The sequence below is a fragment of the Poecilia latipinna genome, unplaced genomic scaffold, assembly GCF_001443285.1.
Source record: "Poecilia latipinna isolate Pla-1442-1.1 unplaced genomic scaffold, P_latipinna-1.0 Scaffold149, whole genome shotgun sequence".
Classification (NCBI taxonomy): Eukaryota; Metazoa; Chordata; class Actinopteri; order Cyprinodontiformes; family Poeciliidae; genus Poecilia; species Poecilia latipinna.
Genome location: NW_015112765.1, coordinates 332637 through 350670, shown reverse-complemented (window position 1 = coordinate 350670; position 18034 = coordinate 332637). Strand labels below are relative to the sequence as shown.

Genomic DNA, 18034 nt, shown 5'->3' with positions numbered 1-18034 from the left:
TGCACTTATGCTAATGGTAATAACTCAAATTTGGAGGACGCTCTGAAAGCAGACCAGAAAAACTCTCAGACTGATAAAAATTTCAATAACATATAGATTTTTTCCCCCCTTTCTTGCTCAGTTCTGCCCAGTAGTCACTCAGATGAGAATGGCAGCTTTCCTTCAGTACATGACGAGCGTTACAGTCAGCCTTTCCTCTCTCTGGCCCTCGTCCCCTTTTAGATGGAGTCGAGCAGCGCAGCAAAGACCAAGAATGACAAGGCCTGGAGGAATGTGTCAGAGGAGATCAAGAGGATCTTCCGGACAGCGGTGCTGCAGCTGCAAGAGAAAGGAACCATGAAGAGCGCAGACGCCAACAAATTCCTTTGCTCTGGTGAGATTCGGGCCTTCTCTTTCCTTTTTTTTTTTTTTTTTTCTTGACAAATGTTTTTGAATTGTTCCTGTTAAGCCAGACTAAACCTCACCTCTGACCTTATCAGAGGTCAGAGGTGAGACTTTTACTGTTTTTATTTTCTAAAAAAATTCAAAAACTATTAATAATAAATCTTTTTTTATTTTGAATTTAAGATATTTTTTCCTAATGTTTTCTTTACTTAAGTACTAAAACAAATAAAAAATAAAGATGTACATGATAAAATATGTTTTTAAATTTTTTTTTCCAGGTTCCTATTATGGCAAACAATCTTTGTCATTTTTAAAGCAAGATTAACTTTGTATTACATTGTAGAGGACTCTTAATGCAGTGGCAGCATAATTCACCCTGTGGGATGTTATTTGCACAATGTGTTTCTATGCATTGGGTTCTTCTCAGTTAAAGGGTACTGTCTCTTTAAGAGATTCTGATTTCCCCTGTTTTTTTTTTAGGTTAATGTCTAAAAAGATGGTTGTAATTGTTTTTTGGTGCTGCAGAATAATTGAAACACATCAGGTGGAGACAAAAAGAGAAAAGAGGCAACCGATTCCTTTATTTTCCATCCACCACAATGTACAGGCTTAAATATAACACACAGACTGGTATTTATTTATCTTTCTATTAAATTGTTGCACTGCAACCACATCGTTTTGTCGTCTTCAACGAGATCCTAATGCAATTCTGGTTTAACTTTATAATGGTAAACTAACTTTGCTTCCAGCAAAGTCCAGAGATTGTCAATTATATTAAAGTTGGGGTTGCTTTAGAAGTTGAATGTTAGCCTGTTTTATCCATTTAAAGGCCATTTTGTTGCGTGTTTGAGATCATCCTGTTTGATCAGCTCAGAAGATGAGATGGGATGAATTTTGTCTTCTGTTTAACTCATCACAATCTTTTAAAAGACAGTTTTTTTTGTTATTGAAACAAATGGTAGATGTTTTAAAGCAACTTTAACGTATTTTCTTGTTCGCTACCGTCTAGACACTTTTATTCATGCTGCATCTCCTCTCTCGGATGCGTTTAATTTTATCCAGGTTTTTGTTTTGTTTTTTTCCTGTAGCTTCTGTTTATTAAGAGCAGAAGACCTAAATCTGTCAGAAGCTTTATATCAGAGCAGTGTTGTTATTATACAGCACATGAATAATTTTAACTTTGGAATTGGATTTTATTTCAGTTAAATATAGCTACTAGACAGCAACAAAAATATTTGCTTAGAAACAATTGCTGTTACTTATATTTTTAAATCTTCTTTACATGAATAACCTTGACTGAACTGAGCACAAATATGCAGTTAAAATGTCGATCTTCCTTAAGAGACCTACTGATTTTTAGTGTAAAATAAACCTAATATTCTGCATTGCATCCCCTAGAAAACACTTCAATAAAAGTGGAATGTTAATAAAACCCAGAACAACAACACATTAATCTGCTTTTTAAGTGCCATAAACTGAGCCTTACAGGTTGGTTAGTAATATTTTTAAGTCTGAGCAACAGATAAAAGATCCAGGAGTCGGGCTGGGCAGATGAAATGTTTACCTAAAAACAAAGCACTGCTTCCTGAACCTTCTTTCTACCTCAAGGACGAAGGAAACAAGACAGATCAAATAAAATTTTTGTAAAGATGTTTTTTAGGAGAGAATTGGTAAACATCAGCCTATTTCTGCTGACAGGGAAGCAGTGACTTTGTGCACAATGACAATAAATGAAACATCAGAAAGATTGATACATAAATAAGTTGTGTAATATACTGGTCTCTGCAAGTTGAAGCAGCAGCAAAAATAGTCACTTGCTTGTCGATTTCTCACCGTTTCCTTACAACATTTTACCTGAGTCTGAAGTAAAATATGTTGAAAATATGTCCAGTTGTTCTCAGACTGGAAAGCTAATTTAAGTGGCAGTCAGACTTTTATCCTGATCGGTATTAAGTGTTATAGCTGGAGAAGCCCTGAGCAGGCTTTTTCCGGCAGATACACATTTTTAATTTTCTTTCATTCCTATTTCATTTGGACTATACCACATAAACAGGAAGAGATTGTGCTACAAGTTCTAATCCCTATTAATTACAGGACATATTCTGAACCTTTATTTTGTCCTTAATAAACTCAAAGAACAGCTTCAGTGAATAAAAAAAGAAGATAAGGAGAAAAATGTCCCATCCTGATCCCTTATTGACTGATTGTTTCGTCTCTTGTCATGGTTCTTATACCAAAATGTTTTTCACATCTAAAAAAAAAAAAAAAAACCTTGAAAACTCTCATTTTTGTCACTGCAGCTTTGGAGGATGAATTGGACTTTGCCCTCGGGAAACAAACGCCCGCCTTTCTCAGGAAATGCGTCTGCTACATACGCAAGATCTCCAACTTCGACCGCTTCGCCAAGCTCCCCGACATGGCCCGCTACATGGACATCGTGGTGAGCGCCGACCGCATCATGCGCAACCAGGAGGCCTACGAGCGTCTCCTGAAGGTGCGCGACGAGTTCATCCCCACCATCGTGGCCGCCTCCAACCTCCGCGTCTACTCTTCGGTCACTCACTGCGACATGAAGCTGGGCTACTCCCAGGAGGTGGAGAGCCACTACGTGGAAGGTCTCTGCAAGCAGTTCTACGAGGACATGGTGGACATCATCCAGGCCACCGTGCAGCAGAACTTTGACACAGAGACCGACCTACTGTACGATGAGATTTTGCAGCACCTGTCCCTGTGTAAGACCTACGCGACCCTCTATAAGTACAAGTCGGAGACTCTGGATTACGTGCAGGAGTACCTCATGCCGTCCAAAGGGAGCAGGATGAGCCCCCTGGTGGTGTACGGAGGGCCCTGCACCGGGAAGACGCTGCTGCTCTCCGAAGTGGCCAAGCAGGTGAGGCATAAACAAAAGGATGTCCTCCCTGTCACTTTTTACTCAGTGGTTATCTCAGTTTGCTTCCGTCTGTCTGTCTGATCTCAGCATGTGTCCATCTTTGTACAACAGAGCATGAGGGGGTGTGCAACTGTTCATCTTCTCGCAAGCGCTTGCTCGCTTGACCATCTGTGCATCTGCCAAGAGGCACTCCATCGCCGTGCATGCGTGTGTCGTTCGTTTCCCGTGAAGCCAAAGCAAGTGTGCACAAGTCGATACGCCTTTTTTTTTTTTTACAACTCCACTTTTTACTTTTTGTCCATGTGCCAGCGTTGGCAGCGTTGTATTTTGTGTTATTACTGGTATTTTTTATTTTTATTCTCATCTTTCACCCTTTGCTTGTGTGGCTGCCATCTGCCTGTCCAGCCACATAACGATCACCCTACAGATGTCCTCAGTCTATTCCTCTAGGGTCACATATTAGCTTTATGCACCTTTTCAGGTTAAAGAGACAAGTAACATGACTAATGTCAACATTTGGCAACCGCATTCTTTGAGCGTTAACTGAAGAAAGGAATTAAATATACAGTTTTAAACTTTAGAGTCATATGAAATAAACACACATGCATGTAAAAGTATCTTAGCGCATTTCAGTGGGACAGAAAGTTACCCATTACGGTGACGAGGAGGAAAATGAATACAAAGTTCTCTATTTTTATTATAAATAAATATCCAAAATGTTGCTCTGTCAGTATTTAGCCCCCTGTGTTCTCATGCCACTAAATAAAACCCAGCTCAACTGGCAGGGCAAGACTTGATGTGGGGAAAAAATCTTTAATTATTGGGTTTATTCTTTGAAATTACAATAATGTAACGATAGTTTTTATTTGTTAAACCAGTGTCAGAAGTAGTGATAGTTGTGTGGTTTTGTCGATTGCCCTCTTGGACCTTTAAGTAATTCAGAAAAAAAAGCCTTATAGATACTTGACTACTTCCTTTTTCTAATCAACTTTCCAGTAATTTAATCTTAGTTTAAACCAGCAGTTCTGTGAAGATCTCAGACGTTTATTAGATGTTTGCATTGCAAATTCATGTTTGCAACACAACAAAATGTTCAAAATATCTGTTAGAATACAGATAACAGATACATTTAATTAATTTAGACAAATATCACTTTACATCAGCATTATTGCTTCAGTGTAAGCGGATGGGGAATAATTTTTTTCTATCCTGATTTTTGATGCCAGCTGTACGTAGACAGAGTAATGTGCACAACGAACTTGAGAGAGAAAAGTGCTCTGAGGTCACTGAGCTTCCACTATAATCCCAATGGAGGTAATGTACACTTGATTTGCTTCATCTAAGCCTGCAGAGTGTGGTGTAACATAAGAGGGCAGCTAAATTCTTCCAAGTCATCTGAGCTGTGCATTAAACTGCTATTAGAGCAACATCCAGCTATTTTCTATTTGCATGAAAATCACTAATTTTCCCAATGTAGATAAATGGTCATAGCATTCTTACTGGCAAATATTTGGTTATTTGCTGGACCTTTATCATTAAAGCAAAAGTGCATCCACTTTTCTCTGCCGTTCTCCTTTTTGTGAAAAAAGTGGGAAAATGAACCTGCGATGGTGACCCTGTTTATTTATAGATTGATAGGATAAATTTTATGGTTTGCTCTTGTCTCAAAAAGATTGTTGCCTTAAAAACACTCTACTATTGAGACTGCTAGAGTGACAGGAAGTACTCTGGTGCTTTATAGTACCAGGCAATGTTCTAACCAGATAACATATTTTTCTATTCCACCAGGGAAAGTGTTCAGCTTTTATACACAGCTATCTGACAGCTCACAAGTAGTACCATCACTACTCTTTGTTGTACTCAGGCAGAATAAAATACAGTACATTTTTTGAAATCCATACATGTGGACGGAACTGCATTTTTATTTTTCAGGGGGGGAAAAAGAGAATTTCATTGTCAGGGTAGGAACTCTTCTACATCATATTTAAACTGTAAATTATCTCCAAACAGAATATATGTTCCTGGGTTTTTTTTATGCCTCCGTCAAACACAAAGCTTAAAATGGAAAGCAGAGTCATCTGGGTTGCCCTAAAAATGTCAGATAGCATTAAAATACTTGCTGCAACTCTCAACTGGGCCATTTAATGAATTTATGAATGAAATTATGAAATTATGGTAGTCTCAATATTAGAGCAGTTCTTCTAAACAGATACCTCCCATCAATAAAAAATGAAATTATAATACCACAATGAGCAGAATATAAGAAAACAATAAGGTTAAGGTAAACAAAGTTATCTGAACTAGAATATTGAATATCTTATTTTTTGCTGTGGTAAAAACCTCTGTCATAAAAGTATTTAATCAAATTCATTTTTCAGTTTTGGTTTCAGTTTTCAGTTTTGATTAACAGAAATTCTAAAAGGACCTTCCAATGTCAGAAAAGGTTCAGCTTTCAGAAAATTTGGTTTTAACCCTGGCATGTACATTTATTTTATGAAACCATTTTGACTATGTTTGTGCTATTCCTTATTTTCCCAGGCCTACACATGGCTTCAAAAAGAGATGGGTCCAGAAACAGATCCAGTGGTCATCGTCCGATTTATTGGCTCTAGCCAGCTCTCCACCGACCTACGAACCCTTCTCCAGAGCATCTGTGAGCAGATTGCAATAAACTACCGCTGCCTGATTCACTTCTTGCCTAACAAGATTCAGGAGATGAGGGAGCTTCTAATCAACCTCCTTGGGGAGTCATCCTTCCACAGGCCCCTTGTCATTGTCCTGGATGCCATGGAGCAACTCTCTGACGCTGACGAGGCCCGTAAGCTGTGGTGGCTTCCCGTACACCTGCCTCGCACTGTCCGCATAGTTGTATCAACACTGCCCAACAAACATGGTATCCTGCAGAAGCTGCGTCATCTCATTCATGATGAGAGGTACTATGTGGAGTTAATCCAGCGAGACCGAAAGGTCTGCAGCCAAATGTTAAAGCAGCAGCTGCTCGGGGTGAAGAGGAAGGTAACGTCAGGCCAACAGATCTATGTCAATGAGGCACTTGCCAAGTGTACTTTACCCATGTTTGTCAACCTCATCTACAGAGAAGTAGTTCATTGGAGGTCTCACAAAGATGTCGATGACAAGTCTCTGTGCTCAACAGTACACGAAAGCATTGAGCAGCTCTTCTATTCTGTGGAGAACAAGCTGGGCCAACGATTTGTCTTCAGGGCATTAGGATATGTCACCATGGCAAAGGCAGGGCTAACGGAGGTTGAGTTAGAAGACATCCTATCTCTTGATAACATTGTTCTTGGAGACGTCATAGTACCAAGTTACCTTAAAAATCCACTAAGGATTTCCTACGACCTAGTTGCTAAACTCAAAGAAGAGCTTGAAGGCTATCTGGTTGAGCGGCAGGTGCGAAATGTCACACTGATGGTCTGGGCCAACAGGCACCTACATCTCATCGCCCAGAAACTCTACCTCAGCAATGAGGAGGATGTACATCAAATGCACAGCCTCCTGGCTGAGTACTTCCTAGGAGCATGGTCAGGAGGGAGGAAGAAGATCTTTACCTATGACAATAACCATTTCACTTCCCTGAATATTTCACACCACAAGAACCCTCATCATCAACAGTCACATGAAAAAACGTCCTCTGATAAATACTCATACGACAGACAGACTCCTGAACAGCCTTGGGTGTTCCAGTGCAACCTACTGGAGCCTGACATCTTCTTCGTCAATCACAGAAAGATGACAGAGCTGGTGTACCACCTGACCAGGAGTGGCCGGACAGACGATCTCATGTTTGGTGTCATTATGAACTTCAGCTGGCTTTACACAATGATCAAGATTGGTCAGTTTGATAAGGCTATAACAGATATTGATCTTGCTTACACCTGCAGCCAAGAAAAGGAGCTAAAATTTCTGGCCACCACTCTCCGTAGCATTAAGGTGAAAGTACTAAAGAACCCTGCATCACTGTCTGCAGAACTGCAGCAAAGGCTTCTGCCAGTTGTCACCTCCCTGCCTAAGCTCAGACACCTTCTCCTGGAGTGTGACAAAGATGGTCCCAAGTACTGCTCTATTGTGCCTCTCCACTCCTCTATGGACGTAACCTACAGTCCAGAGAGACTTCCTCTTTGTTCCAGTTACATACAGATCGTGGAGATTTTACCCACTCTAGCCCCAAACATAGTCCTTGTAGCACTGGAAGATGGATCTATCAGCACCTGGGATGTAGAAAGCAGACAGCTTCTTCGGCAGATTGACACAGCCAGATCTGTCGTGCTGGGAATCAGGCTAACCACCGATGAGAAGTACCTGGTGGTTGCCACAACCAAAAATACTCTGCTCATCTATGATAATCACAAATCCTGCCTTTTATCAGAGGTTGAAATTAAGGGGTCAAAGCACAGTGGTGTTGCTGGGGGAGTTGCTTTCATAAACGGTTTTACCCTTTCCACCCACCATGCACTTGCGTGGCTTGAGGCTAGTAAGGATGTCAGTGTTATTGACCTTGTTTACGGCTGGCCCCTCTACCAGTTCCATTGCTGGTATGAAGTAACCTGTGTCCAATGCTCGCCAGATGGCATGTACGCCTTTTGTGGCCAGTACCTGAACACAACATCAGTCTTTCATCTAGGAAATGGAGAAAAGTTGTCCACTGTGACATCAGAGTTCTCTGGGGGGTTTGTCAAGTCTATCCTTGTACTGGACACTCTTAACCAAATGGTAATGATTGACAATGAGGGAAGTCTGTCAGTGTGGAACACCAAAGAGATAACCAACCCGAAGCTGATGGAGGATTACGATTGCAGGGGGGATGAAAGCGAAGTTGTGGGTATTGAATTATCTGAAGATCAGCGTTCCATTCTCATTTGCAAGGCCAGTAGTATTGAGGTTCTGGATACAAAAGTATGGAAAATGCTGGAGAAATTCAAAGCTAAACGTAGTGAGCGATTTGTTGCTGCTGTTCTCTCCAAAAACGGGCAAAGCATTGTTGCCTCAATGGAGAATACTTCATCTATTTTTGTCTGGAGGAGAGACAGTGGGCAGTGCATGGCCAGCCTGATTGAGATCTCAGGAGCTATTGTGAAACTCATAAAATCAGCCCACCACAACCTACTTCTTTCTGTAGCCAGCAGCGGCGTTTTGTCTGTCTGGGACATTGATATAATCACAGCCATGTCTAACATTGATAAAACAGGCAGGAAAATCCAGACGCTACAGCTGACTGGGCGAGAGGACTATGTATTCACCATGGACGGCTCAGAGGCAGTCCACAAGTGGAACTTTAACACCGGGTTTATTGAGACGGTCTTCAAACACGAGGGCATGGTGGAGAACTGTGTCCTCACCTCCTCAGGGGATCTCATGGTGACTTCGGACGACAAGTCCAGTCAGTATATCTGGCAAACCAACACCGGAGAAAACATCTTCCGCATAAACGGACAGAGAATCTCACAGCTGCTGATCACCCACAATGACCAGTTTGTGGTTTCTCTCTGTGAGCAGAATGCCTCAAGAGTCTGGAGACTGGCTACTGGGCACAAAGTCTGCAACATTTTAGTCAGCCTCCAGAATGCACTTATCACTACAGCAAACACTTTCCTGGTGGGCACTTCCAAGAACAAACTGCTTGCTGTGAGTCTGTGGTCAGGCAGTGTATCAAAGAAATTTGTCTGCGATGATGGCATTACTATTGTCAACTTCAAACTCATTCCAGACTGTCCAGATTGTGCGGTCTTTATCACGTCCACAGAAACAGTCTTCATCTGGAGTGTGGCAGACGAGTCAGTCTGCAGGAGAGTCCAGTTGCCGGCCAACTTCCTTAAAAATCTCGAAGATTTTCAAATCTCACCCAATGGAAAGTTAGGAATAGTCTCCAAAGGTGATGAGAACATTAACGTCCTGGATCTTCACAGCGGAAAGCTACGGCTTGTCCATGCAGCCGGTATTATCTGGCGTCAGAAATTATCAAGAGACGGCCGCTACCTTGTGTATGTTTGTTTCCGCAACTGTGATGAGGATGACGAGGCCGGTGTGGTGTCCAATTTGATCGTAATGCGTCTTGCCGATGGCAAGAGCATCGGCACATGCTCACTTTACAAAACTCCCACCTTCCTGTCCCTGTCCCAGCGTGCACTAAACATCATCATCGGCTTCGAGGATGGTAGCATTGGCACATACACGGTTGTGGACCGCGTGGACGCCGCCCTTAAGATAAAGATAGCCACCTCCAACAGCCGACAGATTGTCAACAACGCTTCACAGAAGGTGCGCCCCAAATGTGGCAACCATTCATTCAAGTCCGTTGCCGACTGCATCTGGAGGGAATCGACGGAAGTCTTCTCAAGGGACAGCCCCATTAATGTGTCAGACTCAGGAGAAGGTGAGTCGACAACACCTACAAAGAAGGCTGAACTGCTGCAGTGAGAGTTTGGGGGGAGTTAAGACAGGAGACAGGGGGAAAGAGGTAGGAATCTCTGGGGTTGCAGTTGATTCTTGTTTACAGCCACGTGATTCAGCTGCAGATGTCAGCCCTGTGGGTAGTTATTGGGTTGACAATTTTAACGCTGCACTCAAATGATGTATTACTTACTTCCAACATATGATACACTTTCTGTTAGTTTTAAACATGAAGACTGTTAGAAAAAATGTTCTGTTTTGCAAAACAAAAAAAAGTATATTCTGTATTAGTTTACCATTATGTGTCCTTTTGCATTTGAAGAACAAAATTCGTACCAAAATGTCTCGTTTCCAACCCAGTGATCTTTTGTGTCCACAGTTTGTTAGCCACCTCTGTTATTTTCTTTTCTTCATAAACATTAAGCCATAATGTCATTCCTAAAAGAGTACATCCATGTTTGTATTAATATCAGGTGGTACTGTACAAAAAGGATGAACAAATGTACAGAACATATCTCATTTTGGCTGCTGCAATTTGTGCAACTCCTTAAAAATGTTACGTTGTGCTTAATGCAATCAAAGTGAGTGCCTGGAAATAAAAATAAAATAAAAAATTGCTCATCACGTGCAGATCACAAAATTAACGAAATTGCAGGGACTTTGTAAACATAGTACACACACTGTTGTATATTAATTGCATCTGATGCCGATTCTACTGAAACCCAGTCAACATCAGGAGAGAACTGCAACGCAACTCTGAGGATTGATTGCTTTATAGTTTTTGGAACTGTTTACATAGATTTTAATATAGGTTTACCTGCTGTTCCATCAGTTCGCGTGCAGGTCGTCTTTATGGGGAACACCACTATTGAGCATACAGTGTAGCATAGCACCACGCACATTAACGCCTTAACCTGTGTACTTGCTTTAAGTTCTGTGGAGTCTGTTTGTCCATTATAAAAGGACAGAATGAGTTTTACATTAAAAACTTGGCCAAGTGAGCATATTTAGAGGTTTAGTCGATAGGTGGATGCACTTTAGGAGTGGTTTGTGAGATAGTTATATTTATTCAGCAGAAATATATGAATTACAAAAAATGTTTTAGATTTTTCTTTTAAAGCAATTATTGACTCAGTTTACAGATGTATATATATTACAGTATTACAGAAGAATACCTAAAGAATGGAAGATGGAGACATCTAAACAAGCTTTTTGAGATTAAGTCTCTATTGTAATATAATTTTGCAAATGTGGGGGGAAAAAAGGTTTAGTCCTAGCAAAAAAAAGTGTGTTTGTGAACATCTGAGCACAGATTAGTACATTTTTAACGAATTGCCTAGACTTATAATTATAAAAAATCTTCACAGCTTTACAAAAAGTGGCACAGGCTTCATAGTTCTTGTATAAAATATCTAAAATATAACATAACAGAATATGTCATTTTGTTCTGAAATAGATTCCAGTTTTTATGTTGTGTCTAGGCATGGGCCGGTCTCTCATTTTAAGGAACGTAGTTTTAAAAACCTTTCCTTTTCAATTATGTCCAATATCGTAGCTCACAACAGTTATATTTCTGTATTTGAAATTGAGAAATGTGTAAAATGTTAAAAAAAAATAGCACAAGGCAGAGAAGAATGCAACAGAAAGTTACCTAATAATAACTTTAGGAATGCCAAACTCAAACATCAATACAATTGGCACCATGCAACAATACAAGGCAAGACAACTGGCACAAAGGGCACAGTAGCACCAGTCTTGTTTTTCAAAGTTCATAAAGTGAAAATGTATGTGAAAATTTACCTAGTCAGTTAGAGAAAGCCAGGAGAAATGTTGCCTGCAAGCAGAACCTTGGACACCTGTTAAACTGATGCCCTCTGGAGATTATTTATTTATTTATTTATTTATTTATTTATTTATTTATTTATTTATTTATTTAGCACCACTCAGTTGCAATTTCTGTTCTGGTTCAGACAAGTACTGGTGTTCACAGGTATGCATCAACATGTTCTTCCCAAAAACTTTGATCAGAATAGTCTACTGTAAATTAGCAAGTCATGCAGCAATAGTGGAGGTCTACTTCAGTGTTTCACCTACACTACAGTTATGTAAATGAATTAACAGAGGGTACTAAAAATAAAAATAAAACATGTAAAAAAAAAAAAAGCCTTATCTTATTTGGTAAACTTTATATTCACAAAAACATCTGTGATAGGCTTAATGGTCTGGCTGTTTACTCCCTGCTTAAGCTGTCTGCTCGACCTGTGGCATGAACTGTGTTGTGTTGTGTTGTCCTCCCTCGGGTTTGTTGTTTTTTTTGTTTTTGTTTTTTTTTTCCAGTTGTTATGAAACAATTGAAATATGGGAATCCGAGACTTTCATTGTGTCACATTTAAGGTAAAAACTGTTTTCAGCCAGCTCACTTCTTTGGGGCTCATTCATGTTTGCTGCATGGATGATCTATTTAGCAAAAGTTATACCCCCTTCATTATTTATCCGAGTTGCTAATAAGGTGCCATTTTCATTCAAGAAAAGTGTATTTTTATGTTATTTCATGCTTTAAGTGTTAAAAATGAGCAATTAAGATATATTTATATCATATTATATTGGAATTATATATATTCCATTGGAAAATTATATATTTTCCAATGAATATATTATGATTTTTGGAAAACCCTTGATTTGGGAAGTGAACATTTTTATCATGCAGTGTTTTCTCTTGTGTTTGACCACCTAGTGACAAAGGAAAGGAAACCTTAAAACTTCTACTCTTGCTAAAATATGGCGCCCACCACTCTAATAAACATTAGGAATTACCATGTGAAATAAACCACAAGCTGGCAACATTACTTTACAAAAAGCCAAAGATAAAATATACATATTAATCGCAACGACATTTTGTGCAAATGTATGTATAATTTTAGCTTCTTTACCTTTTAGATTTTTTCTACAAATACTTCAAAACTGGCTTAGCTCCCTAATGTTTAACACGACACAAAGATAAATGTCAGTTGAATGCTTGAGATTGAATTTGAATTTAAAACTGCATTCAAAACTGAAATATATAAATATTAATAAAAAATGAATATATCTATTGGTTGTAAATTCCTTTAATGGCCTAATTACCCTAAAGACTGTTCTTTAGAGTATGTGTCCATCAAAATACTTGATATATTGAAAGATTAATATAGCATTTTCATACTTATGGTATGTTTTTAAATTAAAGTCACCCTAGATTTTATGAGTTTGTTTTAAGCATTAGTTTTAAACCCATGATTTCTGCCCAGGTTTATTGTACCATCAGAGTTTCACACCGGCCCATGCCTACTATAACCACGTCCAGCACCGTACTTAAGAGACAGTAAAACACAAAGTGCATGCTTTGTTATGAAAAGAAACATGAACAAATGTGTCTTATACACGCTGGTGTTTATATGCTCAAAGGTATGCCAAACAATAGCACATGTACGGAGCATGTAGTGTATACATACGGACATTCTGGTCGGTCGGTAGACCTGATACAGGCTGAAATAAAGATCTGCAGACAATCTACACAGTTTGGGGATTTCTGAGGCGATTACATATCCTTAAATTAAATTTTATTTTGATCTCTGATTAATCAAATATTCCTTATTTAAAATATATATTAAAAAAACACACAATTTCAACCACTTACAACCACTTTGTAAGGGCTATACCATCCTAATATAAGTTTACCAGTTTTGAATGGCCCTTGGGAAAATTTCAAACGGGGTAAAAGCACCGAGCTTTAACATTTCCTGCTAACTCAAGAGTTAAAAAAAAAAAAAAAAAAACAGAAAGAGATTCAGTTATGTACTTGCCAAAGTTTTAATTATCGGTTATTTTTATTTCATGACTGTCTCACTTGTTTTATAAGGCTTGTACTGTAATTATATTGTTACCAAACTGTTGAAGTGTTCGACTGTGGTTATGTTAAGAGAAAATGTGCTATCTTTGCTAAAAAGTCTAAAAGAGTCCTCCTACAAAAAATATATCGGAATGCCAGTTTAAGAGTATATTTGAATGTGTCCATATGGAAGCCAGTAAATGGTACTATTATGTATTATGTTATGTAACTTGAATGACTTTCAACAACTTACATGTTTGCAACTTATAGTTGGCATACTGGTAATGAATGTTTCTATGGTATTCTTTTTATTGTCAGGACTGATGTACCTGTTTAGAGATTTATATTTTCATAAATGTTGTACTTACATTTTGTTACAGAGTTGTTTAACTGTAAATAAAACAGAAAAGAAACTTATGTCTGAAGCAATATGAACCTAGTGTGTATGCATTGTTTGTATGAAACATTTTACTGTAATAAAATGGTTCACTTTTTGCCTCCACGTTGCTCTTGCACATTTCTTTTGCTTTCAACGCTAATTGTGTTCAATTCGGTGTGGAATATTCTAATTCTCATTTGAAATTGATTTTTTTTCTTTTCTTTAAAATGTGCTACTTGGCAGCCACATATTCTTCCAGTCTTTCATTATGAGAATATGTTTTACTTCCAAGGCCACATTACTTGAAAAATTTTCCATTCTCATAAAGTAAAGTGAAAGAGAGCTATTATTAAAAATTACGAGTGTTCAGCTCTCAATCACGATGCTAGTTGTGAGCTAAAGAGCTCAGGCTAAAGTTAGCTTTTAAATGGAGTTACTCAGTCATAAAATCCCCTATGTGGGTGCAAATGGGTGCATAGTTAGGACAGAACTATTTCTTTTGATGAATCTAGACAAAAGAACAACGTTAACAAATTCCGACAGGCAGAAAATAGTATTCTGACACAAACAAATCAACCTCCAAAGAGGTATTAGCTGACAACGTGGCGACGATTCATTCCTCTGGTCCTGTGTCAGGACTGTGATTCATTGCATACACTGCTTATCCCCTGCTAATGTTTTATTAATCTGCACAGCTCCTCTTTGGCCCTCCTCTTGTCCCCTACAAACACCATACAACAAGTCCGAAACGACTTCAGAGGGCTGGGTGAGATCGATCAACACCGCTTTGAAAGGTCTGACTGCTCTGAAAGCAAAGTGGCAATGAGAAAACACAAACACTGTCAACATCTTTGAACAGACAGAACAGAGCTGTAAAATGATTTGATGGGCCAGTAAATTGCCCTCCTGCGCTCGGTACCCAATGCCAGACAACCGTGGTGAACAGTCCTGCAACGCCGGCTGACAGCGCGTCACGATAATTAGACGATGCATGAGCCGCACACCTTCACGCTGACCTGCGCCGAGCACAACAAGCTCGCAGAGTAAAGCCACCGACGCTCCAGCTATGATTGGCCGACAGGACCCTGTTGCTTTGTCGCTACCACTTTAATTTCCCAGCGGCGGCACGCTAATGAGGGCGTGCGGCTAAAGTGGGTGGGTGTGTGTGTGTGTGTATGCTCTGTTGCCACGACAACCGCAGGTTGGCTGCAGGCCCGGGGCCTCTGCCACGCCTCTCGCTGTATCGATGGTGAGCTCACGGCTGTTGCGGGCGGCGAGAGCTTCACTGTGGCGAGCACATTCCACCTGCAGAGCCACGCAGCCATGTAATTACACCGGTTGTTTGTCGAACACGGGTCAAACACTTTGTACAGTGTGACTTTATTTACCCAGGCTTAAAATAGCCGCTTTCTTGTCGGCGGCGTTAATTCCATGAGCCAGAAGGTTTTTGTAGTCATTGTGCTCACCTGTAACCTGTATTTTGTGTTATGAGAAAGACTGAGTCACCCTTATTTACCTTTCGCCCTCCATATCTGGCTCAACAAATCCACCGGGCATGATTAGGCGGTTTTAGCCTCTATGTGCCGAAGAAGTATAATATTACAAAGCGTCAATATATTTCATCTGTGAAAACCAGGACTGATTCCATCCCTGTTGTGTCGTCTTTCTGCATTCCCCCGCCCCACTGCAGCAAGGCCAGACCTCAGAAAAAGATGGCTACCCGTGGGCCTTGACCTAATTCCTAAGAAGTATGCTGGGAGGAGAGATGCTTGTGTTTGGTAAGATCTGTCTCAGTTTCAGGTAAAAAAAATAAAGTTGTACATTACAAGAGGTCTTCGCTTTAAGAAGACTTTCCTTGTTCATTCACATTTAAAACCAAACCTGACTCACTTTCATATTTCATAGAGGGATTTTCGGCAATGCACAGGAACTTGTCCTGTTTGTGTCTGTTTTCCCCCGCCTCTCACCCACGGGAAATATCAACCAGTCTCCTCCAACCCTGCAATTAATAAAAACTGTCAAATAAAACTACATTTATGCTCACTGAAGCTGTCCAAACACTTGCTGAATGATGAATCAGAGGAGACCGTCTCCTGACCAACCTTAAGCTAATATTAGCACACAGACTTCCTGATGTTTAGCAAACAGGTATGACCTATATTATCCATGCTTTTCTGCCTTCCATTCATCTGTGTCCTACTTCCATTCTTCACAGAATACTTTTTGCAAAAAAAACCCCGAAAGCCTTCTAAAAAAAAACAAAAAAAACAAAGAAAAGGCCGAAGTCAGTAGGTCTCCACGCCGTTTGAAATGTCCAAGTTGCCTCTGCTTCACATTTCATATTCCACATTGTCATATTTTTTCGTCTCCGACTGGATGTTGGCTGCCTTACTGTCAGCCGCGGTCAGAGGAGGAAAGATGTGCCTTAAATGACAATGTGACTCTGAAAAGAATTGTGATTCATTCATCACCACACTTAAAACACACCTATACAGAACTAATTCCCTGAAACAAAAAGACAATAAAAGCTTGTAATCACTGTCAACCTGCATGCAATCATGTGTTTGTTTCTGCTATTAGGACAACATCGCATGGTTCATGTGGAAACACTGAAACCAGATTTTTCAGAACTGTGTCAAGCTCAGACCGACTTCTTGTCTGGTACGTCACAGAAAACAACCCAGATGTCTGCACTGTAAATAAGATTTCTATTAGTGTCACTACTCCTTAGATCTGATAAAACTATCAGAAAACTTAGATCTGATCATTTTAATTATTTTTCCATTGCATTAACTGTTTAATCTTTTAAAAATACTTAGCTTTTGAACTGTGATTCCTCTAAATGTAAATATTTCTCCCTGAGTTTTCTTTCTCCTTTCTTTTCTAGCGTCATTTTAACTCCCAAGGGTTCAAATATGTTTTGTTCCACCTGTGTCCCTTTGTCACAAAAATAGCTGTTAACTGTAAATAATTTTTTTTTCCTCATTTATTTTTTACAAACGCCACAATTAACTTCAGTCACACATTAAAAAAAAGAAAAAAATTTTGTCATATAATCGTAGAATTATTTTTTTATTATTATTATTTGTGCGATGTTGAAATTAAAAACAAAAATTCCTTCCCATGTATGCAAAGTGGTTGATTAAAGTTGTATTAAAGTTTCTTGACAGACAAACAAGAGACCGTAATGAGATTGCAATATGTGAAATGTATGGAAAAGTAAAAAGAAAAACAAATTGAAATTAAATTGCAAAAAAAAAAATATATATATATTTTTCACTGATACTGAGCGGCACAAAAAAATGAAAAACAGATGCTAGTTGCTATATTTATTTAAAAAAGACTTGAAAATCTGTATTAGAAAAAGAGAAAATTCTCCCTAAAGTGCACAAACTGGCCAAATTTAACTCAAGTCACATAAAATAACATTTAACATTTGGGTTAAAATAACATTTTGAAAACGTGCAGCTAGGCCAAGTAGAGCTGACTATGGTGAGCCAGTTGTAGAGAGCTATTTTTCCTCTTTAATCACAGCCGAGTCATATGACCCTCTGTGGTGACTGAAGGAAAGGAGGCTCAGGTTAAGCTGCGTCATGCTGGACGCGGGTTACGAGGTCAAACAGGAAGTCCTGCGCAGTTTGGGTATTAGTCAGGACTGGGGTAGAGCGAGATTAGAGGTATGTGGGCGAATGGACTGTATTTACACAATGACACTTGGACTATCAGATCAAAAAATACCTTGCCTCAGGATTTAAAAAAAACAAAACAAAGATAATGTGAAACTAACATGGATATTCAAAACCAGGACTGCCTGGAAGAAGAGGTTATACTTTTCAATGGGACTTTCTCAGTTGATGACAAAGCCTTTTGCATATTTGTATTAATAAAATCAGAAACAAACTTCACTTGCTTCTATTTTTACATTTTGCTGCCAGACTCTGAGTTTAGCTCTTGGTCAAAAAACCCGGGAAGAAGCTTACATCATTTTAGTTTTGGATTCATACATCCGTTAGCTTCTTTTCATTTGATCGAGTCACAGAGGTAAAAGATCCAGAGGAGATTCGCAGACATCTTTCTGCTCCACAAAACTCTCTTTTTTTTTTTTTCC

At 39.3% G+C, this 18034-nt stretch overlaps 1 protein-coding gene across 6 annotated transcripts in view; it reads left to right on the top strand.

Moving 5' to 3' along the window:
- nwd2 (NACHT and WD repeat domain containing 2) overlaps nucleotides 1–12086 on the top strand; it is a 55288-nt gene extending 43202 nt beyond the window's left edge. For all 6 annotated transcript variants that reach the window (XM_015029295.1, XM_015029292.1, XM_015029294.1 and 3 more), the window contains 3 exons: nucleotides 223–373; nucleotides 2685–3274; nucleotides 5813–12086. In XM_015029295.1, coding sequence (XP_014884781.1) covers nucleotides 223–373; nucleotides 2685–3274; nucleotides 5813–9709 — 4638 coding nt within the window. In that variant the 3' untranslated portion in view covers nucleotides 9710–12086. The remainder of the gene's footprint in view (nucleotides 1–222; nucleotides 374–2684; nucleotides 3275–5812) is intronic.
- Nucleotides 12087–18034: the final 5948 nt, after the last annotated feature.